The sequence below is a fragment of the Sarcophilus harrisii genome, chromosome 6 (assembly GCF_902635505.1).
Source record: "Sarcophilus harrisii chromosome 6, mSarHar1.11, whole genome shotgun sequence".
Taxonomy (NCBI): Eukaryota; Metazoa; Chordata; class Mammalia; order Dasyuromorphia; family Dasyuridae; genus Sarcophilus; species Sarcophilus harrisii.
In genome coordinates, this window is record NC_045431.1 from 117,290,712 (window position 1) to 117,317,787 (window position 27,076).

Here is a 27,076-nt window from a genome sequence, read left to right on the forward strand (position 1 = left end):
TTGAATTTTGCACTTCTGATCTATTCCAACTTTCTATCCAATTGAAAAGCCTTTCTATAGAATCCCCAATTAGATGAGCCATCTAGTCTTTGCTTGAATATTTCTAATGGGTAGATTTATAAGGCAAATCACTAACCAGCCCTAGCTGTTGAGAAAGTTCTTTCTTATACAAACATCCTGTAAATGCATGTTGACTGATAGATATGCATCTTTTTGGTTCTACTTCTGGAGTATCAGAGAACAAAGATATTTTTTCTTCTACTTCTAATCTTGCAAAAAATTGGATATACTAATCATGTCTCTTTCTATCATCTCTTCTCCAGATTCAGCCTCCAGATTATCTGCCAACTCTCAACCTCTTGGTTTATCCTTCTCTGGATATGTCCTGGTATGTCAAAGATGCTCTTAAAATATGATAGTTAAGAACCAAATAATATTACATTTGTATTTTATGGTCTTGTTTTCTATTTTTCTAACAGAAAACAATTCAATAATTAGTAGATAGTCAAACTTTGAGCTTAAGAGAAGCTCAGGCAAGGAGGACCTCACTAAGAAATATTAAATTTTAATCATTTCTGGCCTAGGCCAAGATCAGAAAAAGTACGCAGCAGAAAAAAAACAAAAGTGAAATGGTTAAAACCAAGGAAAAGAAATAAGAATTTGGGAATAGCATTAGAAAGAGTACTGAACATTTAATTAGTGTCAAAAACAATTATTAAAACCATATTTAATGCAAAACCCTATACAAAACACAAAAGATTCAAAAATAACAAGAAAAAAAGTCTTGCCCCAAGCAACTTTTTTCTCTAGAAAAAAATTGTATTAATATTTTTCAGTTTTTTATTACCTTTATTTCAAACACATCATCCAGACTCCCTCCAAGTCCAACACCTATCCATTGTACCACCTTGCTGCCATGACATTTGCTGTACTCCAGAGAAATGATGATAGGAGACAAAGCTAGAGATTTGGTTTATAAGGGAAAGTAGTGAGTAAGTTTTAAAGTTTCTGTGAAGGAGTAAATAAGTAGAGTTTGGCAACAGATTGGCTTCATTGGAAGAGAATAAACAAAAGCGAAGGAAATTCTAAGGTTGCTTTCTTTTCCAAGATTGAGGCCTACATCTATACCTTCCTCTTGATCCTCCAAGTCCTTTTCCCATCAAGCATCTCATCATTTTAATACATCTTCAGTCTTTCCTCTATACTCTTGATTCCTTTCTCTTAAAGACCTCAACTGTTACTTCCAGGAAAACATCAACTCCATCCTCAATCCTTTCCTTTATAGCTTTGCCACTGACTCACCCTTTAACTCCCTGCAATTCAGCACCTGCTCCTATTTCTTTCTTTTTTGCTGAGGCAATTGAGGTTAAGTGACTTGCCCAGGGTCACACAGCTAGGAAATATTAAGTGTCTGAGTTCACATTTGAACTCCTGACTTCAGGGCTGGTGTTCTCTCTACTACACCACCTAGCTGCCCACTGCTCCTATTTCTTTACCAATTACCAAAACATTCTTTTCTCAATTGGTAACCACTAACTATCTCATTTCAACAACAACCAACATCCTATTATGGACACTTGACAACTCTGGGCAGCATTTAGCACTTCTGCGCATCACCTTACTTAAAATTCTCTTCTCCCCTAGTTTTTGTGACATTATACTAGCTTGCTTCTCCTCCATCTCTGATTGCTCTCCTGTAGCATTTAACACAGTTCCTTGTAGAGAGTAAATTATCTATGAACATTTATGGAATAGATGGATGGATGGAAGACATTCTATATACATGTAAAAATATAAAATTTATGGATGCAAAAGGTTATCTATGCATATGAGATGATAGTGACTGGCATTTAGTAGGTGCTTACTGAATGCTTTTTGACTGATTTATTCTTACCTCAATTCTTCAGAGTCCTGTGTGTGGTTTTGCTGGTGTGAATATTTCCTTTACAAATGCATGTAGCATCTTTTTCTACAGCAAAATAACGTTTTGGTCAGGTATACTTAGTGTGTATCTAATTTATATTTTAATATATTTAACATCTACTGGTCATCCTGCCATCTAGGGGAGGGGGTGGGGGGGGTAAGAGGTGAAAAATTGGAACAAGAGGTTTGGCAGTTGTTAATGCTGTAAAGTTACCCATGTATATATCCTGTAAATAAAAGGCTATTAAATAAACAAACAAACAAACAAACAAACAAAAAAAAAAAAAAACAAATGCATGTAGCAGTTCCTCTGTGATTGTTTTACATAAGCTAAGAAGAATTTGTATTTTATCCTACTGGCAAAAAAAAACCATTCCGGCTAGGCAGTCAGACTAGTGGCTAGCTAATATTGTTATTATTTTAAAGAGTAACTATGAGTAAAAGGGAGCAGTAAGGTGGGCACAAGGAATCAGGAAGATGCATTTTTCTGAGTTCAAATGTGGTTTTAGACACTGTATGACCCTGTATAAGTCACTTAATCCTTTTTGCCTCAGTTTCCTCATTTGTAAAATAAAGTAGAGAAAGAAATAGGAAACCATTCCAGTATCTTAGCCAAGAAAATTCTAAAGGAGATCATAAGGAGTCAGATATGACTGAAACAATTCAATAATGGTTAAAATAAATTCATTACCCTCTAAACAAACCCACAGGTTTGTTGGTGAATTGCTCTGTAGATTGGTTTGACTTGGACAGCAGACTTTGAGTCTATCACTAGATCTAAGCTCAAATCCTTTCTAGCTTAATAGGACATGTCAGACATTACTATTAACTGTCATAATTTTTGAAAATGCAGGATTACCTCCACATCATGAAGGGATAGCAATTTTGTTAGGCTTTTCAAAAATTAGATTCTACAGAAGTGAGTGCAAGGGATAATGTTGTAAAAAATTACCCTGGCATGGGTTCTGTCAATAAAAAGTTATTTTAAAAATAATAATAAATAAATAAAAAATTAGATTCTAGTTTCATTTATTAGTTCTTTAGCTCTTTTTGTTTTCTAAATTATCTGCTTCTAATTTTCAAAATGCCTCTTGACTTAATTATCTTCTTTCTAATTTTTAAAATTGCACATTCAGTTTATTAAGAATAGGGACCAGACTATAATTAAATCAATATAGGGATCTCCCAGGTAAGGAATTTCCCTCTACTAATGAAGGTCTATAATGTGCAATCTTAGAAAGTGATTTTCTTAGGGTCACATAGCTAATATATATCAGACATAGAACTTGAACTCAGGCCTTCTGGGAACCAAGCCAATTCACTATCCATCATATCAGTTCATGTTCAGTTCATTAATTCTTTCTTTTTCTATTTTGTTAAGGTGTGTGTGTGTGTGTGTGTGTGTGTGTGTGTGTGTGTGTGTCATAGTATATAGGAAGGGAGAATTGAGAAAGGAGAGATTGAAGAACAAAAAGATCAGATCCAAATCCATTCCAATGGGGCCTCCTCACAATTAGCCAGAGTGTCCTTGCTGGAATCCGCAGGTTTTTGAACAAGAGAAAACAGACAGATTTCCAGGGAGGTACATCTGCAAAATCCCCAATTTTAGCATTAAGTGTTCAAACCTCCAGATTAACAGGGTTTTTTTTCATTTTTAGAGGAATTTTTCTATGTACTGATATAACCCAAAGTCTATTCCTATGGATTTTCTTCTTTAGCTCCTCAGAGGTTGATGTTAAGTTATTTTTGCTAGATGTAGTGACTGCTTAAGTCTGATATGAAGAATGACAACCAAAACTCAGTTATTTTTCCATGATAATGAAGGGAGAGAATTAAATAACATTTTAATTTAATTTTTTTAAAATCTATTCATAAGGTTCCATTTAACTTCCATTTAGCTAATTCCTCCCCTAATCTTAGATCAGAACCACACAGCTGGCTCTTTTGAATCCTCTTTTGAACTGTCTTCTCATTTTACTATCGAGGATCACCAACTTTGTTTCAGCCCTCATAGACTTCATGAGTCTTTCCTTGGCCTTCTCTGCTTCCATGATGCCTTCATCAGCTCCCTAGGGCTGAATCATCATATTTATAGAGCTGACTTCCAAACTTAGATACCCAATCCTACTCTCTTTCCTGAGTTCTTACATCTTACATCTCCAGCTGCCTATTGGACATCTCCATCTGATTATCCTGTAGGCATCCCAAACTCTAAAACACAACACAATATCTTTCTCTCTAAACACTTGTCTCCTCTAAATTTCTCAACTCTTCACTCTTTGTAACCATTTATAGCCAATCAGTTGCCAAATCTTATTGATTTTACTTCTCCAATAATTTGTCCATTTGTCTCTACTTTAATTTCCCTGATCTCCAGTTCAGATCCCCAGCACCAGATCTATTGCAATAGTCTTTCTTTATCTATAGTCTCTCTCTTACTAATCTTATCCTTAACATAACTGCCAATTTGCTATTTCTAAAATATAGGTCACTCCCTAGTCAAGAGTAATGATAATTATCTTCCTGACAATTCTATTCACTAACCACATAGTTGCCTGGTCCTTATTGCCAACAGGATAAAATGCAAATGCCTCCTATTGTCTGGCTTCAATTTATCTATTCAGACTGATATTTTGTTGTGCTCTCTCTCATGTACTCTCTGTTCTACTCCATATGTTACTTGATGTTCTCCATATATCACATTCTATTTGCTGTTTCTGTCCCCTTTACACTAGCTGCCCCTCATGCCCAGAAATGTCTCTCTCCTCATACTTTTAGAAAACCTGAATTCCCTTCAAGTTTCAATACATCTGGCAAGAGGTTTTTGTATTTTTTTTCTATGTACTCTATTGTTAGTACTCTTCCCCTAAGTAACTTCATATTTACCATATATGTTATATACTAACTTGTCTGTGTGTATGTTGGTGGTCCCCACTAGAAAGTAAGCTCATTGAGGTCAAAATCTACTGTTTTGACTTTTATTCCCAGAACAAAACATAGTCCTCTGCATGATATGTGTTTAATTGGTACTTTATAGGACATTTATCGGTAATGTTGTGGAAGGGATTCTTGGTCAAGTAGGGGTTGGATTATATGGCCTCTAAAAAATTCCAAGTCTTAATAATTTCATGAAACATAGAATGCTATCTATGCTGGTGGTAGGGAGTTCCACACTGGGAGTTTTCTATTACTGATGAAATTCATACATCTTTTTTCCTTTGTGTTATTTGAGCAGTTTTTATTGCTTTTGCTTTTTTGCAGATATAACATGGATGGGGCAGATCTTAGTATGGTCTACAGCGTACTGTGTGTCTAAACTTGAAATTGTCAGATGGGAATTAACCTGGGGAAATAGCAGAATGGTTTCAAGAGATGAAAGAGTAGGCAGACAATATGAATTGGGAAGAAGAAAGCTCCAGGTAGGAGCTTTAGGGATTGACAGCCACACTTGAGTCCTCATTCTCTCTAGACTTCCCTATAAGCCTGAAGGAAAACAAACACAAAAGACATTGAATCTTATGCTTCACAACTCTTAAGTCTGAAAGGAAAGTATTCTTTCACAGTAATAAAGAAACAGAAGAATTCTAAGGAAATTTAACTAACTATCTTTCTTGGAAGCAGAAGAAAAGACAGCAATTTTATGGATAGTTCCCAAGAATATTTACCAGTTAATTCACTTCCCTGTTATTGATCTTCCTATTCTGATAAATTAGATGCATTTTCACTTATGGTTTATCTGTCCTTTATGTGGTCTGGTATAGCACTTGTATTGGAGGAGGCTCAAATTGAAGTTAGGATAGTAGAAGTTCCAAAATATCACATTAAATCTGGGAAATACTGAGAATCACAGAGTCATATAGGGATTCAATTAGATTCAATTCTATGTTATACAGTATTTATGCAGTTACACATTTGACAAAAATGTCCTCAGAACTGAGCAAAGCTTTGATTTGATTAGATTATTATTCTGAATATTATCATTATAACATTTCTCAGAGGATTCAGATTGGGAAACGTGATAATTTCATGAATAATATAGAGGTTTGAACTCATCCCCATCATCCATCCTGAACTATCCTCTACTCTCAGTGTCTCTGAGGCTCTCTGCTGGTCAAAGCAAATGTACCCTCTTATTTTCCATTTTTTCTGCCCAACCCAGGAAGGCAATATAATTATAGAACTGAATAATGAATTTACCTAGAATTTTACAAGAATTCACTTAATTGAATGCCTCCATTTTACAAAGAGGGAAACTGAATCACACCATATTTAAATGAGTTGCTCTAAACACATACAACTCATTCCTAGTAAAGCTGATGTATCCATCATTTATTAGCAACATCGATTGGAACATTTCCCAGTCTGGGATTATGGTCTGGCAGTGAGCAAAAGAATGATCCAGATGTTTGAACTTCTTCCTGCTGCTGAATTCCATGTTTGTTTAAGGTTTTAGCTTCAACTACTAAAAAGTTTCCCCCACAACTAACTGCTTAAGCCAAAACTTAAACACTCTCAAATTCAAAAGGGAAAAATAAAATTTTTACAGCATTGGTAGACTGAATTGTATAGTCTGTAGTCAGGGAACTCAAAAGAAAACTCAATGGCTTTTGTAAAATGATGAACACTGTTGGCTTCCAAACTAATTTAGTTCAATTCAGTCAGTTTTCATTGTTTTACCCCTTAAAAAATCTAAATTTAGTTTAGAGGTTTTCTCTTATGTGAAACCTCTTTCCAAGCCTTTGGGATGTTAGTGTTCTTTCTACTCAAATTATCTTGTATTTAATTCTCTGTTTGAATGTTGTCTTCCACTTTAGAATGTGATGCAATGACCAATCATGATTATCAGTGATCTATAATGGAACATATCAGTCGCTTCCTGACAGAAAGCTGGTAAGCTCAAGGTAGAGAATGAGATAAACATTTTTGGAACATGACCAGTGTGGGAGTCTGATTTGCTTGATCATGTACATTATTTTAACAAGAGCTTTGTTTTTCATTTTTCTTTTTCAGTAGAGTTTGAGGGAGAAATGAGGAGAGAAACCAAATGTTCATGAATAGAAAAATTACAAAACACACCAAAAAAGTGTTTTATAAACTTTAGCTATCTGGATGATACAGTGGATAGAGGGGCTGGGCATGGAGTCAGAATAATTCATTTTCATAAGTTCACATCTGGCCTCAAATACTTACTAGCTGTGTGATCCTAGCCAAGTCACTTAACTTTTTTGCCTCAGTTTCTATATCTAAAATGACTTGAAGAAAGAAAAGGCAAACCACTCCAGTGTCTTTGGCAAGAAAGACCAAAACGAGGTAGCAAAAAATAAGACATAATTGAAAAAAAATGACTTGAGTAACATCAGAGACACTATCACCATTATCTTTGTGAATAAGTTTCTTTATTAAATTAGAAAGGGAGCCTAGTCATTTGCTATGACTGGTCATGCCCATAGAGTAACCCTTAAAAGACCTTCAAATAATTGTTTGAAAATTCAGGTGTCCAGATTTGGGGAGGCTTTGTATACCATGACTCCTATACCTATTATTCCAGATGGCAATTAGAGAATTTTTCAATGTAAGTGAAAGTATGAGCTGGTAATCAATGAACAATTTATTTGCTCTAAGTTTTCATGACTAGATCATGGGAATGGGAAGAGGGTATAGATTCAGTTGATTATTCAGTTGAGAGAGATAATTATTAAATAACAAATTATTAGGGAGATGCCTCACCTTTCCCAAAACTTTGCCCCATTTAGACTATCTTATCTATTTGGAGTTGCTGCTTTGTCCAACTAGAGAACCTTACAAAGAATTTAATCTGAGATGAATTTTAACCCAAAGTGCTCCTCTCTAACTGGTTTGGACAGTGGAGTAGTTCCTTTGTCTAGAGCAAGGTTTCTTAAACTTTTTGCTCAAGATCCCTTTTCCCCAAAGAAATTTTTATACAATCCCACTTACATAGGTATATAAAATATATACAAATAATACAAAATATATATAAAGTATATACAGCTCAAAGAGAGTTTTTGGCATTCAAGAGTTCCATTGACCCCTTTTATTAATTATCTGCTACCATGATTAATAAAATTGTTATGTATCAAACTTTTTATATGTGTCCACCAACCTACCTTTTCCCCACTTATTCACAAAAGAGATATAAGCCAGGATTATTGTTCAACTGACTATAAACAGAAAGGGTGGCAAAGATCAAGGAAAGTCCTGAGAAATAGTTAGTGGGAGTCTGCCTTAGGCTTCTGTGTGGTTATAGTTAGAGACAATGGGACCTATTCATTGAAAGGAGATTCTGAAACATGAGTATGTTTTTTAAAAATAAATGTTCACCCCAAAATAAGTGTTCACATGCTGAGTCAGGAATTAGTGGTCTTAATATTTTTTAAAAATTGTCATTTAACTTATTCTTGGCACAAATCCTAGATTGGCATAGTCAATTGCTTCAGAAATGCTGTTCCCATTCTCCTCAGCATTCAAAAGCTTGGTGGGGAGACACAGTCAGGGTGGGGAGGGAGAAAAGGAGAAGAAGAATTTTGGGAAAATCTGGTGATGGATGGATTATTTAATAGACCTCCCAGACACATGCCTGGAAATCCTGAGGAACTGAGAGTCCCTAAAGTTATCAGAAATACAATTGTTTATCCTTTTCCAGGGCTGAAGGATTACTCCTTCATTTCTCTACCCCATCCCTATCCTGTCACAGAAACTGAATCTATTCACCACTCATTATGATAATTAGGGCACAGAGTTCATGGGATGTGAGCCTGAGAGAAGGGGAAATACGGGCCCTCTGTCTCAGTCACAAGACTCAAGACAAAAGAAAAGCCATCTTGTCTCAATAAGATATTTTTGGTAAATTGTAAAGTCTTAAAATGTAAACTCACAAATAACAGATCTGCCTGTTTCCCATTAAAATTGTTGCAATTAAGCAAATTGTAGCTGATTATTATTATCAAAACAATTCAATGAGCCAGTCAATTATATCTTCTCTATTTCCTCTCTTCCTGTGATATAGAGAATAAGTTTCTACCATATGAACACAATAGAGGGCTCTTCTCCACAGCAGTTTCTTAACAATAGTCCATTCTCTATATGGCTACTGGATTGTTTTCCAAATAAAATTCTTCAAATACAGACATGAAACATCAAGAACCTCCACCGGTTTCATTGATATGGAAAAATATCATAATTCCTACACACCTTAGTAGATGATTTCACAAGTTGCTACTGTAATAAATGATTCATTTGGATCTCTACTCTATTCCAATCAATGTTAATCAATTTGATATGATTACATAGGGGTAGTGATTTGGTACATTAGACCCCAGTGCTAAAATTTTGGTTCTTAAAGCAAGATCTATAAATCAATGGATTTTTGTATTTGTGTAGCCCTTCAAGTATTAAATCTTGTATAAGACACATGATAATTAGACCCTGGAAGAAGGGGTCATCTCAGATCATGAGGAATATGTAAGATCCATTTCAGTAGAGGGGACCATGCATTCTTTAATAAAGTGCCATTGGTTCAGAGCTCTATCTAAATGGTTTTTCATGTAGGTTGAGCAATTTATAATACCCACACCATAGCAGTCAAACAATAATTCCATCCAAGCCAAAACTGGTTCTTGAAAAACAATTCATTTCTGGGTTCCTACCTTTGGCAAGGAATCTTCACCATTTTTGTTATTGACAGTGTGATGAAGCCCACGAATACCTTCTCAGAATGTTTCTATACAAATATTAAGATTCAGTTTGAGGTTTTCCCTAACTCTCTAAAATCTGTCCTAGTGAAGAGTGCCTGTCTTAGGGTCACATGTGATATTTTTTTAATCACTGTTGCCAATCAAAGGCAATAGCTTTTGAAGAGAGATATAGGAATTAATAAAGAAAATGTGGGAATTTAATTTGAATTTCTAGACCACTCCTTAAAACATAAGAATGACAGGGTCTAGATAACCTATGGAGTAAATCCAACAAGGGCTGATAAGAACATTTTTAACTAGTCTTGAAAATCTCATGAACTCCAAAAAGGAATAAAGATGAAGAAAACTGCTACAGTGTAGAAAGAAGACTAATAGGAAGGCTTCAGGAATTCACAGAAGAAAAATCCAGGAAACCAGCAGCAAAATAACCAATGTCCCAGAGGTCTCTAATCAAATATACAAAGTATGTATAGCAAGCACTTTCAGCTAAAAAATGTTTTTTTAAGGAGGGAAACACACATGTTTTTATTTTTTAATCATGCAAAACATTTCTATTTTAGTCATGTAGTGAAAGAAAACATAGACAAAAAAACCTGAAGAAAAATAAAGTAAAAAAAGTATGTTTCAATCTGTATTTAGACACCATCAGTCTTTCTTTGAATAAGAATAGCATTTTTCATCATAAGTCCTTCAGAATTGTCTTGAATCATTGTTTTGTTGAGAACAGTCATTCAGAGCTCCTCATCTTATACAATACTATTGAAGAAAAAAAGAGAGAGAAAGAAGGTAGGGAGCCAAGAATTGTAATATGTGCCTATAATTCTTGATGTTGAGGAGGATGAAGCCGATACATTGGATACAGGTAAACTGAGTCACAAAGGGGGTAAAAACAGATTGAGTGTCCACATTTAGAATGGCACCAATCTGATGAACTCCCTGAGAATGGAGAAGGAAGCAGGCTGACTGAGGATGAGCAAGAAATAGAAAAGTTTCCAACAAAGTAAAGGGCAAATAGAAAAGGATAATCCAGTAATGTAGGAGCCAACTTGAACTAGCAGGTGAAACCCAATCATTAAATTTTCAATGCGGAAATCAGCTAATGCTACAAATCAGGAGTTACATAGAAGAATTAGACTTATTCTGTTTAGCCTAAGAGAAAAGAATTAGCAGTCAAATATGGAAGCTACAGAAGTACATTTTGGTAGCAGCACATTGTACTTGCTCCCTATTGGTTAAGCTAATTTTTCCTTAAATAGTATCACCAAGACTTGACTGGTTTATGAGGCTAAAGGCTTAAATTTGAGTATGTTTACAAATGGCAGAGAATGAACCAGGAGATAAAGAGAGTTTAGAGAAATGGAAAGTGGGAAGATTATTGCAGTCTGTTGGAGGAGACAGGATGGAATAAAATCAAATATACAAATAGAGGAACTGGCCTTGTTACCCTATATAAAAATCTGACCATTAGCTCTTTCTGGATCTTGTCCCATGCTCTCCTTCTTCAATGTTTTCATGTAAATCCTTCACTACATTTGGAGCACATTCCCTCCACATGTAGTTGAAGTTTTTCTTTTAACCAAGAACCACATTATTTATATTTTGGATACTATATTAAACTTTACCCTTAACAGTATCATATTTATTGTGTGGGAGGAGGTGGGCATTTGCTACTTGTAACTTTCAAATACTCAATTTGGACAATAGGGGAATTCTACTCAACTTTTATTTATCTTCCCTTGTCCCCATTTGGTTTTGACCTACCATTGAGAATTCACTCAGATACAGGATAAGTAGTTAATAAAAGCACAAACTTTTTGCTTGAAAAACACTAGTTTAGTGTTGCCATATCTTCCAGGAATAATTTTAAAACATAGTTTTTCTTACAACAATTAAATGCTATATTTATTAAATTATTAAATACTATATTTATTGCAGGAAGTGTAAGCTGTGAAGCTGAGATGCAACAAAATATGGACTCTTTGCTGCTTGTGCTAAATTTAGCCTAACAATTAAGCCAAGAAAACCTAGGTCCTCCACGCCAGCACCACACCATTCATATGTGGAACCATCAATTACAACAAGTGGATAAGGTTTGAATACTGTGGATAAGTTCACTTACTCTGGCAGCATATTATCTAGCAATGTCCACATGGATAATGAGGTTGACACACACACTGCCAGAGCTAGCTCAGTGTTTGGGAGGCTCAGAAGGAAAGTGTGAGGAAGAAGAGGTATTAGGCTACCAAACTGAAGAATTACAGGGCCTTTGTGCTATATGCCTGTGAAACCTAGCAGCATACTAGCACCATGCCAGAAATAGAAATAAATTGGAAACATATGGCAGCTAGATGGTACAGTGGATAGAACATGGCCCTGAAATCAGGAGGACCTAGTTCAAATCTGACCTCAAATATATAATACTTACAAGGTGCATGATCCTGCCTCAATTACTTCTCAAAAAACTCAAAACAAACAAAAAGAAATCAACACAAATATATAAGATCAATAGTCTTTCCCCAATACATAAGAGTTCATAAGATGAGAATAGTTTTCAAAAGAAGAAATGTAAATTATCTACAACTACATGGGAAAAAAAGTTCCAAAAATAAGAGAAAATAAAATTAAAACAGAAAAGTGAGATTTCACTTTAGACCTATCAAACTGACAAAAAGGATAAAAGCCTTAATTGGTTAATGTTGTAAGAGCCATGTGAAGAAGGCAGATTAATTCACTGTTGGTAGGACCGAGGATAAGTCCAATTGGTCAGTAAAATAATGTGGAATTATTAGAAAAAGATCAATAACTATTCAATATGAATGTAACATATCTATATATAAACATCTATGTTTTAACATGAATATTAATATGCAATATGAATATAAGAGAATCCTAATATTCCATGAGAAATAATGAAAAAGAGGAATTCATATGTCAATAGATGGCCTACAATGCCAGTAATTTATGACTGATTATCTTATGCAACTTGCTCTTTCCTACCCAAAATAAAGGAGGGGTGGGGGGATACAGAAATTGATCATTACATTGGAGGCAGTGGCAGTATAGGGGATATAGGACTGAGTCTGGAGTTAGATAGACCTGTGTTCAAATCCTGCTTAAATCTCTACTAGCTATGTGATGCTGGGCAAGTAAGTCAGTTAACCTTAGTAAAATGGAAATAATAATAGTACTTGCTTCCCAGGATTATTGTAAGGATCAAATGAGACAATATTTGTAAAGCACTTTGCAAATCTTAGAATACTATATAAATGCTGGCTATTATTGTAATTTTTGTTCATCTATTTTGATGTTATACACAAGATAAACAAATGCTAGAATGTGTTGGTAGGTCTGAGACAGAACTTATCAGGCACATTTTATTGTGGGTTAGTGCTAGCATTTTTAATATTCAAATATTCCGTTTGGACAATTCCATTCAGATATTTACTCCGACCCAGCCCCCATCCTACCTTACTGGCCAAGATTATTAATGAGCTATTCACTCATTTCTTTGGTAATGTCCAAATAAACTGCTATAGACAATGGAACAACATTAATAAGCAGAGAAGCTTCAGAATTTTCAATGACTCTAGAGGAAAAACAAACAAACAAAAACAGGAAAAATACAGCTCCACCAAGGCCAAGAGAGCCCATTCAGTCAGTAATCATTAGCCTCTATGATAAGTGGCCTTGAACCTCAGCTGATGCAAAACTGAATGTCTCTCCTGAGACAGGCAAGGCAGGGGTCAGGAATGGTATGCAGAAATTCTTCTGCTCAGGAATTCTTCTATCTCAGAGAAAAAACATCTGTCTGCTTGGATGGGAGGCCACAAATTTTATAATATTACGAGAACAGTTTCCTTCCCATTTTACGTAAATGGTAGATATATAGTTTTACCATGGGGGGAAGGGGGAAATAGGTACATATGTGTGTGTGGGGAAGATAAGTGTAGGAGAGGATGAAAAAGAGAAAGAGAGAGAATTCCTTGAAGACTCCTGACACATCCTGGTGTGCTCCCAAAAAAGTCAGCCTCTCAGCCCTCTTGCTAACCCTCTAAGACATCACATTTTCTTTATCCAGAATTCATGCTACTGATGAAATGATAAGTCTAATCTCTGTCCTCATATAATAATACAAAGATAACATATGAATAACATGAATATGAAACAATGGGATTGTTGGGAAAATCCAAAGAGAAAATAAGCAAATTCAAAGTTATTTGACAATTTTAAAGCAATACTTAGGTTTGATAGATAGCTAGATAGCTAGATAAATGGATAGATGGATATAAAATTACTACCTTAATAAAGATAGGTGATATAAAGGAAGACATTAATAAAGAAGATGGTTGTAGAGGGACAATGGATAGACCAAGATCAATAAATTCAGATGATAAAGAGATTAATAATAGACATTAATAAAAAAGATATATGACAGAAATAATCGACATTACTAAACAAAGATAGATAATAGAGATTGAAGATAGATGACTAGGCAGACATAAATAAAAATAGATGTTAATTAAGATAGATTACAGACAGGTGTTAAATATAGATAGGTAGATAGGTAGATAGATAGATAGACAAAGACAGACAGACAGATAGATAGATGGTCAATGTTCCCAGAGAGGAAATCTGTTGATCAGTGATAACCAAGTTCCTGAGACAATAGTGAATAGTAATTGACTACCCCTCAAACCTACTTGTAAGCCCTAATTGTCCTGTAAACTATCTTCTTGCTTTTAGTTCTTTGCTAAATTCTTTTGGAACTTAGCCTGCTTCAATTGGCATTACAATTACAATAAATTTTGCCCCTTAGCTTGGAGATGGGTTCAAGCCTGAAAATTCTTTTGAGATACCTCACAACATCAAACTTCCTTTCCCTTCCTAACTTCAACACCAGCAGGCAAGCAATGTGGCATTCTGAATTGAGTCACCCAAAGGGACCAAGCCTAAATTCAGCAGTTGTTGGAAGCTGCTGCTAAGTCTGGATGCGGTCAAAAACTTCTTGCAGTTTGATTTCCTTTTAAAGGCAGCCCATTGGGATTGGTGTTTTATGTGTGTTTGAAAGAAGAAAAGGGATAAAACAAAAATGAACCCTTGACCCAAATTTCTCTCACTCGATCATGTTTACCTCAAGATTTAGTTAGATCTTATTTTGTTTTGTCTTTTTGAGTTTTATAGATGTCTTTTTTTAATCTGTTATTTCCAGATATAGCACTCATCCTTTCCCCCAGGATTTACTTCCCACCCTTTAAGGAAACCAACATGTAATTGAGTCTGATGATATAGTCCAGGGTTTTTTAAACTCTTCCCACTCAGCACATCTTTTCACTCAAGAAATTTTTATATGACCTTGGGTATATCAGTAAAAAAAATAGATATACAAATCAAACATTTACTGATAATAAATCATAATTTTGTGAATCTGCCTTCAGTCATGAGACTTTTTATGGGTATGTGAGCCACAGTTTAAGAAGCTGGAATATAGGCAACAAACTGTATCTGTAGTCCCCCACCACTAAAAGAACCACCAAGAACCACCATCTAGAGAGAGAACTATGGAGACTGAATGTAAATCAATACATGCTATGTACACTGTTTTTTCTCTCCCACTTTTTTCTCATGGTTTTTCTTTTTTGTTCTGATTTTTCTCTCCTAAAATGGTTCATTTGGAAATATGTAAAAAATAAATGCATCTGTATCTGTATAACCAAAAACAAATGTTGTTTTATATGTAACTGAGGAAAATAAAAATAATAAAATTAATTAACAAAAAGGGGGAAAATAAATACTTTTCTTGCTCAAAAAAAAAATACAATAAAAGAACCACAATCTAAAAGAATCATTGGCTTAGAATTAGAAAAGAGTTCATGTGGACTAAACATCTTACTTTTTTAAGGAGAAGGGAAATGAGACTTAGAAGTATTAAATGACTTGTCCAAGATCATAGTCAATAAATAAGCTGGATTTGAAGCCCAGTCCCACTGACTTCAAATCTTATTAGTATCAGGTTTGGTATTACCAGGACTCTGGATCTGGCTTCTATTAAATGTTTTCTAAATTTGTGTAATTCCAATCAATATTCTCTTGTTTTTGCTTACTGAATCCTACATCAAGTCATGTAAGTCTTCTCATGTTTCTCTGAGTTTCTCATATTTGTTCCTGGTTAGTTCAATAGTTTGCCATTCCTTGAAATGTCATCATCTGAGCACCCCACCTCCAATCAATGAATATTCATTCTGATTCCACTTCCAAAAAGTGATCTTATATAACACTCGTGTGGGGGGGGGGGGAAGGGGGGTGTGTATGTGTATACGGAGTGAGGGTTTCCTTTATATGTGGATTCAGGAAGAGACCTGAATTCAAACCTATCTTCAACCACTGTTTGCCTCAGTTTCCTCATCTATAAAATTTGGATAATAATAGCACCTATCTCCCAGAGTCGTTGTGAGGACAAAATGAGAGAATAATTTTAAAGCGCTTACCACAATACCTCACACATAGTAGGCCCAATATAAATATTAGCTATTTTTATTATTTTTAATTACTACCAACTTCCCAGATTTGTTGTGGGAGAGGATCACAAAAGAAAACAACTGTAAAGTGCTTAAAGTAACTGGTACATGGTAAGCATTAAAATATAAATGTTAGTTTTTATTATTGTTGGTCTTATTATGATTTTTATTATTACCTTTCCAATAGGATTGTTGTAAAAAAGAAAAGGGATATTAATTGTAGAGCACACTGCCTATACATTGTAAGCACTATAAAAATGTTGGTTATTATTGTTGTTATTATTATTATCACCTTCTCACAGGATTGTTGAGAGAATAAATTAAATAATAGTTGAAAAGTACTTAGCATATTGCCTGCCATATAATAAAGTACTATATAAATAGTACAATAATAATAATTATTATTATTTTACCTATCTTATAGAGTTGCTGTAAATATTAGATGAAATATTAATTATACAGTGCTTATCATAGTGCCTAGCATATTGTAAGTATTTAGAGCACAATGGTAGTTTCTATTAACTATTACTTACCTCCCAGATTTGTTGTGAGAATCACAAAAGAAAATAATTGTAAAGCACTTAGTGCAGTACCTGGCACACAGTAAGCGCTATAGAAATGTTAGTTATTATTACACTATGTAGGCTCTAGGAGTAGAATCAGAAGTAAAGACTCACAGGACTTACACTCCTGGAAGCATTTGACAAGCATTTTTGTTTGTTTATTTTGAATTCTAAGTAGAGGATGAATAAGGCACCTCTTATTTAAGGCCCTATTTTTTTATTTTATTTTTTTTTTTTTTGCCTACCTTCCCTCCAGGATGCCTCAGAGGCTCTATTATAGGCCCCAGTTCTCTTGAAGGACCACACAGGAAAGGAAAGAAAGAGGCCTTGCTTCCTGAGCAGCTCATTAATGGACTCAGCATGAGTGTGGAGGGGAGAGATGCTCCAGGCTTCTGATTCATGAGAATTGCATCCACAGGATTTCTCTTCAGTCCTTAGCTCAAGAATCTTCTTTGTGCTGAACCCTCCCCAACTGCTTCTGTGCTTCGCCCCCCAAATGTTGTCTAACACTTACCTACTTTATATGTCTTTTCTATATTGTCTGTATAGGATTCACTTATTAGAAAGTTAATTTCAGAAGGGCAGAGGTCATTTAGTATCCTCAACTACTAGCACATAGTAGTTACTTAATAAAGGCTTTCATAATTTAGCACAGACTTTTTGTTAATACTTGATTAAGCACTTAACTTTTCTGTGACTTCTTTTGCTTTCTTAATTTTAATTTGTTAAAATTCAATTTTTAAAAATTAAATTTAATTAAATTTTAAAATTAATTTCATTTAAAAAATAAAATTACTTTGTTTTTAAAATAGTTTAATTTTAATTAAATTTAAATTAAAATAATTTTGATTTAAAATGAAATTAAAGAATGAAATTTTAAATTGGTTTAACTTTAAAATGAAATGTAAATTGATTTATTTTAAACTAAATTTTAAACTAAATTTTTTAAAAATTTATTTTAAACTAAATTCAAAATTAATTTTAAGATAAAATTTAAATTTATTAAATATTTAATTTTAAAAATAACATGATATATAAATTTTAAATTTAATTAAATCTCAAGGAAATGTGATATAGACTGGAAAAAACACTGGGTGATACAATAGATAGATAGCAGTTTGCCATTTTCTTCTCCAGCTCATTTGACAGATGAGGAAACTGAGGCAAACATGATTAAATGATTTATCCAGGGTCATACAACTAGTAAGTATCTGACCAGATTTGAACTCTGGAAGATGAATCCTCCTGACTCCAGGATGGCACTCCATCTATTGCACTCTACCAAGCTAACCCTGAATAAAGGGTTATTGTTTTTGTTGTTATATGGCCCCTGTAAGTATTGCCAAACACTTTCCCTATGAAGGGAGATCAAGCAAAGACCTTGCAGGGATTTTTGTAAACTAGGAAATTGTAGTTTGGTGTGGTTATGCCTTGGTGGTCAAAGAGCTAAAGAGTCTCGGTAGGAATTTAAGTCTTCTGTTCTAAATCCCATGACCTCTTCATCCCTGTGCTGCCTGACCTAATAATAAAAATGAATCTAATAAGATTCATGCATTTATATACTGATCTTCCAGCTTGCATCTTACCACCTGGATGCTGATTGCCCTGACCACCTCAGAGAACAGAATCTTTCCCATTCCCAAAATGCCTACAATACACATTGGCCCAAACAGAGATTTCTTTTCAAGTATTTGAACTATTCTCATGTGCAAAAGAAATTAGGTTTGTTTTGTTTCACCTCTGAGGGAAAAACTAGAAGAAATAGGTAACGAGTATCAGAGAGGAAGATTTTGGCTCTATATTAGGAAAAATTGCTTACAAGTTAGGGCTATTCACAAGTGCAGAGAATTGCTTTGGGAGGTAAGGAGATAAAAATGCTTTGAAGAAAGTGTATTAATTTGAAATCATTTGTAAGAATCTCAGCCTTCTGAAGGGATACTAGTGGGCATTTTGTGCAAACCCTGAGCAATTCCTCATTACACCCCCTCCCATCTCCAGAAGCAAATCTTTGCACTTTTGGACAGCTCCTACCATTGAGTTTTCCCCTATGTTGAATATCACTTTCTCTAATTCTAACCACACTGCTATCTGGGATTGAACATAATAAGCCTTATTCCTTAGAAGTGCAGTGCAAAGTACCTCACCTAGAGTCAGGAAGCCTCATCTTCCTCAGTTCAAATCTGGTTTCAGACACTTAGTAGCTGTGTGACCTTGAACAAATCACTTAACTACTTGCCTCAATTTCCTCCCCTGAAAAATGAGCTGGCAAAGGAAATTTCCCCCCACACACACACATACACACACAAAAAAAACCCAGACAGATTCACAAAGAGTCAGACATGACTAAAAATCAATTCAATAACAAGAGCAGCGTGGTCTTTGACACTTGCTATAGGCTGAAAGATTCATTCATGATTTGCAGGCAACCTGTTGATGATGCTCCCTGAGCTCAGTGGTCAGAGGACTCTCTCACTATATGTCACCTTTCCAGCTTAATAAGGTCTTCCAAAGGATATACTGCTCTTCTGGAGTCACCTTCCTGGACTTATCTATGGCCAGAGAGGTGTCAGAAGCAGGCTTTAGTGGAGACTCCTTTATGACACTATTTCAGATATTTGAAGACAGTTCACATATTTCTGCAAAGTCCTCTCTTCCTTTGATGTAATTTCCCTAAGTCCTTCTGTTGATGCTTGTATGATCTTTCAGGTCACCCTCATTGTTCTAGTTACTTTTCTCTGCACAGATACCAATTTGTTAATGTTCTTCCTAAAATGTAGTGTCCAGAACTAGACTTGACAACATGGCTTTCTGTCAGCCATGGGATTCTCTAACACTAAAATATTAATCCATAGCTTCATGCACTTCCCTATTAGCTTTTAATGACCCAATAATGTAGGATTCTGGAGCATATTGGCCCTGTCCCCCCCCACCTCCTGCCCTAAGAACTGAAGTTAGCTCATTATTCAGATGTCCACCTTATGCAGTATAAGCCGAGATCATACACATCTTCACAGTTCTCTCTCCTCTGTCTCTTCTCCTTTAAGATGGTGTATTTTCCAACTTTTACTCTCTAGAGAAGTACCAATGGGCAGTTTATATAGGTAGAAGATCTATTAAAGAACTTCCCATGCAGTCCTATTATCTAGTGAATAAGCAATTCTGTCACACTGTCACTCCACCACCACAGCGCCTCTATGCAAGACTATTTCTTTGTACCTCAGCTTCCCCATCTGCAAAATAGGAGGGTTGGAGTATGGCACCTGGGATCTCATGACCTTATTAAATGCTCCTTTACATGTGTCTCACAGTCCCAAGGAAGAGTCTTCTTATTCTATGGTCATGGACCTATTAAAGTAATTCCCTATTGTTCCTCCTTTGAGTCTCTTCTATCTCCTGAAATTCAACCAGCAAGTACCCTGACTTCCACCTTTATAATGTACATCCAGAAAAAGTAATCTGTGCTAAAGACAGCAGTACAGTGCCCACAAGAGAATGAGCAAGAAAGAGAAGTCACAGAACAGAAAAGTGGGAATGAATATTAAACTGCCATTGAGAATATAGGTATTCTCAACTCTAGACTAGTCTAACACTACTCAATGACCTACAAAGTAAGCTGTGCTCTTTTTTCTCCCTTAGAAGCTGGGGAAGAAGATAGGTTTAGATGGTTTTAAGGGTTGAGGGCAGCTAAATGGCACAGTGGATAGAGTGCCAGGTTTGGACTAAATTAAAATTGAATTCAAACTTGGCATTAGACACATCCTAGCTATGTGACCCTAGGTAAGTGACTTACCCCTGTTTGCCCCAGTTTACTCATATGTAAAATGAGCTGGAGAAGGAAATGGCAAACCATTTCAGTATCTTTGTCAAGAAAAATCCCAAACAGGAATCATGGAGAGTCAAGAATGACTGAAAATGACTAAACCAAAACAATAAAGGTTGAGGAGGGAGCATCCAAGTCTGCCATCTGCCATGACTGTATGGACTGACATTCTGAGGATGCTCTAGAAGCTTATAAGAGGTGGGTACTAAGTTTCTCTTAGAATCAATCAAATGGAGAAGACCTTTAGATACCAGATGTAAGAGCATGGTGAGGGAACAGAGAATAGAAAAAGAATCTATGATGTTGTGAAATTTTACCTTTCTGAAGGTCTTCCCTGAGAATTTAGAGCTAGAAGGGACATGAGATAATAGCAGCTATCATTTAACAACCAAAAGCATTTATTAAGCACCTACTACATACCATGTACTTTGCTAAGTTTGGAGGATACAAAGACAGATAAAAGGCATTCTCTGTTCTCAAGGAGCTCTCTGATAGAAGAGACAACACTCAAAAAGTGCTATGTACAAAAAAGATACAGATAGAATTTTATTATGTTGTTCAGTCATTTCCTTTGTGTCTAACTCTCTATTTCGGGTTTTCTTGGAAAAGATATTGCCATTTCCTTTTCCAGCTCATTTTACAGATGAGGAAACTATTTGAACTCGGGAAAATGAAACTTCTTGATTCTATTTCCAGTGCTCTATTCACTGTGCTACCTAACTATCTCACAAACTAGAATAAGTAGAAGAAAATCAACAAAGGACAGGGATTCAAGGAGATTAGGCTAATATTAAGGGGGTTCAGGAGGGGCAGTTAAGTGGCACAGTGGATAGAGCACCAGCCCTGAAGTCAGGAGGACCTGAATTCAAATCTGGTCTCAGACACTTAACACTTCCTAGCTGTGTGACCCTGGGCAAGTCAATTAACCCCAATTGCCTCAGCAAAAAAAAAAAGGGGGGGGGAGGGGAAGGGATCAGGAAAGGCTTCATGCTGAGGGCAAGCTTTTTGCTGAGACTTGAAAGAAAGCAGGAGGTGGAGATGAGACAGAAAAATTCCAGGTATAGGGGACAGTCACTGAAAATGCCTAGATCCAGGAGATGGTGTATCTAATATGAATCACAATCCTCCCCATTTTACAGATGAGAAGACTGAGAATAAAAAAGGTTAAATAACTTATCAATATTGAGTCATATGTCCAATAAATGTCAGAAGCAGGATTTGAAACTGGTGTTATTCATAACAACAGCTAGCATTAATATACTTTCTTTTAAAGTTGCAAAGAACTTTACAAATATTTCATTTTATCTCCACAGGAATATCCTCATGAGAAGCAGGTGTTTATTATTCCTATTTTATAGAAGAGAAACCTGAGGCAGACAGAGACTGAATGACTTGCCAAAAGTCCCACAGCTAGGGTTGAATTTAGGTCTTCCTGACTCTAGCTCCAATGATACCACACCATATCACATCTAAGTTGAAGACATAGAATGTTATACAGTACACTCCTGCCCTGCCTTTCAAAAATCAGGAAACTTAGACCAAAAGAGGTTTAATAATTTTTACCTAGTCACACAACTAGTTAGTAAAAGAGCTATGGTGAAAATCTAGATTTTCTGACTCACAGTCCAATCCACTTTCTCCTCATGGCACATTGTCTCCCTAAGGATTGATAAGGAGAGAATAAAGCAGCAGACTTCGTAGTCTCATAAAGACGATGTCACCTGAGTCACACCATTTTTGACTAAGTGCTGGAGTGTCCTAGAGTGGAGCTTCAGTTGGCACTTAGAGGGCTCAGGAGCAAGTCTTGCACTGGTTCATAAAACACTCACCAAATGCTCCAACCGTAGGCTCAAGTACCACTTCCGAGTGATTTGGGTTTGTTTTGTTTTCCTTTTGTGGGGAAGAATTCTAAAATTTCAGAAGGCGGAAGTAGAGAGTATACTTAAGGAAAATGGTATTGCAATTGTCAATGCTGTAAAATTACCCATACATATAACTTGTAAATAAAAGACTATTTAAAAAAAAGAAAGAAAGAAAAAGAAAAATGGTATCAATTCAACCATGGCAATCCTAGGGGCCACTGCTTGAACAACATACAAGAGCAAAGTCTCCTTGGGGCCAGCATCTCCCTGCAATTTTAAGTATGGATGAGGCTTCCAGAAAAGGATTGTGGGATGATAGGCTCATAGCTTCTGAAGCCATTTAGTCCAAACTTTTCATTTTACAGACGACAAAATGTTAGACACAGAGAGGTCTTGTGACTTGCCCAGAATGACACAGCTAGATTGTAACCCAAGACATGGTTCTACACGGCATGGAGAAGAGACACTGGGCTTAGGATACAGAAGACTTAGATCCAAACCCAGACTCAGAAACTGGCCAGGTCACCTTGGAACAATCGTGTTATACCTCTGTGCCTCAATTTCCCTACCTGCAAAATGAGGGAGCGCTTGGGCAGACAGCATCAAAAGTCCTTTCTATTTCCAGATGCTACTTTCTCTCTAGAAACAATGTTCTTTCCACTAGTATTGGTGTCTGGCATTCATGCAGGAGAAAACAGAAGAGGTGAATTGTGGCAAAAGTCTCCTTCCCGTTCAGGTGCTCTTTCATGACAGGCTGCACCTCAGACCCCCAGGTTTCCTCTCTGCAGCCTCTACAGTGGTATTTTCTGTTATAATAGTATGGCCTTTTGTGGTGTGGACGTATTTGGAAGCCGAGAGAAATCTACATTCAACTTTCAGGGAAATTAGGCTGTCTACCCCTGCAAAGCTCCTGGCACACTAATGGATCCGCTCAAGCAGGCCATGCCAAGCAGGACTGTCCCTGTGTGACAGAGAGGCTTTGTCTGGCTCCCCGCTCCTGCCAGCTTCAGGAGCATGGTCCGGGAAACAAAGGATAATGTCACTGACTTGGTTTCTTTGTGGGACTTTTTTCTTAATGCTTCTTTATGTCTTTAGTGGGGGCTCCCTCACTCGAATGGGGTTTGTTTAATTTTCGTTTGGATTAGGAACCCTGCACGTGGCCCTTCTCTCCAAGCTGGGCAGTGAAGGCCTGCGAGAGATGAGTGGGGGTATCTTGTTTTTTGTGAGACTCTCTGGGCAGAGAACTGAGACCAGGCTTGTGCCACACATACAGCAGGAGCTGTTGGTCCCTGAAAAACTGGCGAATGGGCTTTGAAGCAAGGTATTGTACTGGCTTATGAACGTGCCAATTGACTGCATTTAAGGGAAAGAGGAGAGTCTTGTTAGCGTGTTTATTTTAGAGACCTCATTTGTTAGGCAAGAGGCAAAGTGTATCAATCAGTCAAGGAATTACTGCCCATAAAGGAATTCATTCATTTTCGGTTTTCCACAAAAGCTTTGCCTCCAGAGCATGGTGTTCACAAGTTCAGGGGATCATAGATTTGTAGTTGGAAAGCACGGTTAGAGGCCAAAGAATTAGTCTAAATCCCTCATTTTTAATTTTATTATTTTTAAATCCCCCCCAAAATCCCTCATTTTAAATTTGAGGAAACAAAGTCTCTAAAAGCAATATGCCCAAAGTTGTACAGGTAAATAAATGATTGAGCAAGAATGTGAACCTGTTCCGGTCTATAGGCTCCAAGCCTCTTTCTGTTCTACTCTCTGTAAACATTTGAGAAGCAAACTTGGAATAGTGGTTAGAGTACAGGATCCAGCCGGAGTCAGGAAAATCTGAATTCTAATCCTGCCTCAGATAGTCACTGGTTCTTATTGAGTCACTTAACACACTGTCTCTTTCCTCATCTGTAAAATGAGACTAATAATTCCAACTCAAAGTTGTTGGAAGGATCCAATGAGATAAAAAACAACTAGGTATTAAAGTGGATTGAAACCCCTGACCTGAATGCAGGGAGAGCTGAATAGAAAACATAAATTTGTAGACCCTTAAAACCTTCTTTAGATGCTAGTTATTATTCTTTCTATTATTATGTACAAAAATAGTTCTGCATACTTTAAAGTGCTTATAACTGTTAGCTCTCATTACAGGTTGCTGGGCTCGATATCAGATGTTCAAACTGGTCTCACTTACTTATTAGCTGTGTGATTCTGGGCAAGTCATTTGACTTCTGTCCCTTTCCCTTTTTTGTAAGATGGGAATAATAATAGCATTTACCTTGCAGAATTGTGAGCATCAAAGGAGATCAAATTTGTAAAAAGTCCTTAGCCCAGTACTTAGCACATAAGCAGGTGAGATATAAATGCTTATTCCTTTCCTTCCCTCACCTGTGAGCCTCCTGAGCAAGTAAGTCACTTTTGCCTCATTGGGCCTCAGTTTCCTCATATTTAAAATGGATGGGAGAGGAATTTAATGATCGCGAAGGTCCCTTCCAGCTCTAAATCTATGATCCCATGCACAGACGGATAAGTCGCACCAATATTCCTGGGCACACAAGTGTGGTCACTACACCTCTGAGGGAGGACTCTAAGATGAATGAGGGCTCCCACCCCACCATGACTAGTCAGCCAATCAATCAACAACCTTCCTTGACTTCCCACTATGCAAAGATCCTGACTTAGGCATTAATTTCTTTACCAGACATTCAGGGATTTCTATACATGGAGGAAAGGGTGCAGATATTGGTCTGAATTCTGAAAACCACTTAACTCCCACAAAGATTGCCATAAAGATCAGCCAGGAATCCTGGAGAAATCTAGACCCTAGTCTCTGGATCCAATGCATCAAGAGATATCCCTAATGATATTGCCTGATTTGCAGATTCCTGCCAGTTCAGGAAATGCCCTGGTCTCTGCAAGAGAAAGCCCAACCTATAGGCAGCTTCTCCAAACAGATCAGCTTTCCAAACGGGGGCATCTTTTATTCCTAATGTGCTTATCTCCCTGGCAGATAGTGGAAAAAGTAAAAATCTGAATTACACAATACTTTTTTCTCTTTCTTACCCAACTCAACCCAGAGATGGCCATTGGTCATTAGGCAAAAATTCTACTTCAGTTATCCAAGAATATTTCTGCTACCTAAGAAATCCTGGGTGTATGTCTTAAAATCTCATACTCCAGAAATCAGTGAAGGCTCTGACAGGATAGCCAGCAACTGGTTCCAAGTTTGGCTGGGGAAATTCTGAAATTTAGCGAGCTCCATTTGGTCATTTAAAAAAATTCCAATTTGAACCACAGAGATTTTTAAAGGATTTTACTTGCGAAAAGACATAGAAAGCCTAGTCCTGCTGATTATCACCAATTTCTCACTGGCTCTTTTCTCAATATTGCAATTCAAAGGGAACCCCAAAATCTCAACTGGAAGATAGCAGCACCAGAACTAGAAATGTCCTTTCAGCTAAGAAACCCCCAGCCACTCCTGAAGAGCAAAACAAATATTGGAACTTGAAAATATGAAGGACTTGGAAAACAGAGCCCAGGAAGGGTGGCTAACAGTTTGAGAGTCAAAGGTAAGTCCTCCCCCACCAAGTAAAGGGATCAATACTCACCTGTCATGAGGGAGTAATAATTAGGGTAGGAAAGGCTGGGAAAGTCCGGGGTCAAGTAATCGACTTTCACACCCCTGCTCACAATCTCTTTGAACCCAGGCAAGGATTCCAGGGCTTCATCACTGATGTAGTCATGGCGAAAGCCATCCAGTAGAAACAACAGGAGCTTCCGGCGGATGGAGGTCGGGCTACCCAGGTAGAAGGCCAAGAAGAATAAGAGGGTCAGGACTTTTGTTGCCATGCTGTCAGGATGCTACCCCAGGGTCCAGCCAGGGCTGCCTGTGCCTTTGCAGTGTCTGTGGTTGGAGAATCTGAAGCTATTCTCTCTTGTAGGGGCTGGATCTTTCTATCCTATCTGAGCCAATTTCACTTTCAGAATTTAAAGGTACAGCACTTCCCTTATTTAAAAAAAAAATTAGAAGAAGAATGAAAGGAAGAATCTGTTCATGACCAGCCTTGTTTGGAGAGTTCCTCCTGGGTCCCTTTCTGAAGGAGAATGAGGAATGTCCCCAGCTAGCCAGCTGTTCACACTAGGGGAGGATAGCAAGCTTGCTGCTTTTAACACAATCTCCAGAAATTCATACCCACAAGGGAAAGGATGAAAGGAGTAATAGGGCAAGAGAAGAGCAGTCCACACCAACTTTACCTTGAGAAAAATATGATCTCCTTTCTTGGGGTGGCTCCAGCAACCAGAGTTCAGATTCTCTTGAATTGTCACTCTCTTGAAAAATGTAAGGACTTTATAAGTATTAATGCTTTGAGTTGGATTTTTAATCTTAAGTTTGCTAACAAAAACTTTTGGAAATCATAATATAAATGGGGGTAGTGATGGGAAATATGGTATGATGGGAAAAGTATTGGATTTGGGATCAAGGGATCTGAGTGCAAATTCTAGCTCTTTTGTCCACACAGCTCTCTGTCACACCAACTGTGTAACATTGGGGAAATCACTTAACTTTTCTAGGGCTGTTTCCTTATCTGAGGATGGCCTCAGAGGATCTTGCCAATACTCAATTTGTGATCCTATGTTCTTTAGATAATTATATTATGAGTACTGTTCACTCAACAAAGGTTTAATC

General features: G+C 36.7%; 1 protein-coding gene across 1 annotated transcript in view; it reads right to left on the minus strand.

Moving 5' to 3' along the window:
* The window catches only part of ENPP6 (ectonucleotide pyrophosphatase/phosphodiesterase 6), a 160,801-nt gene extending 134,271 nt beyond the window's left edge, over positions 1-26,530 (minus strand). The window contains exon 1 of the mRNA XM_031943293.1: positions 25,998-26,530. Coding sequence (XP_031799153.1) covers positions 25,998-26,238 — 241 coding nt within the window. The 5' untranslated portion in view covers positions 26,239-26,530. The remainder of the gene's footprint in view (positions 1-25,997) is intronic.
* Between the last annotated feature and the right edge of the window lie 546 nt (positions 26,531-27,076).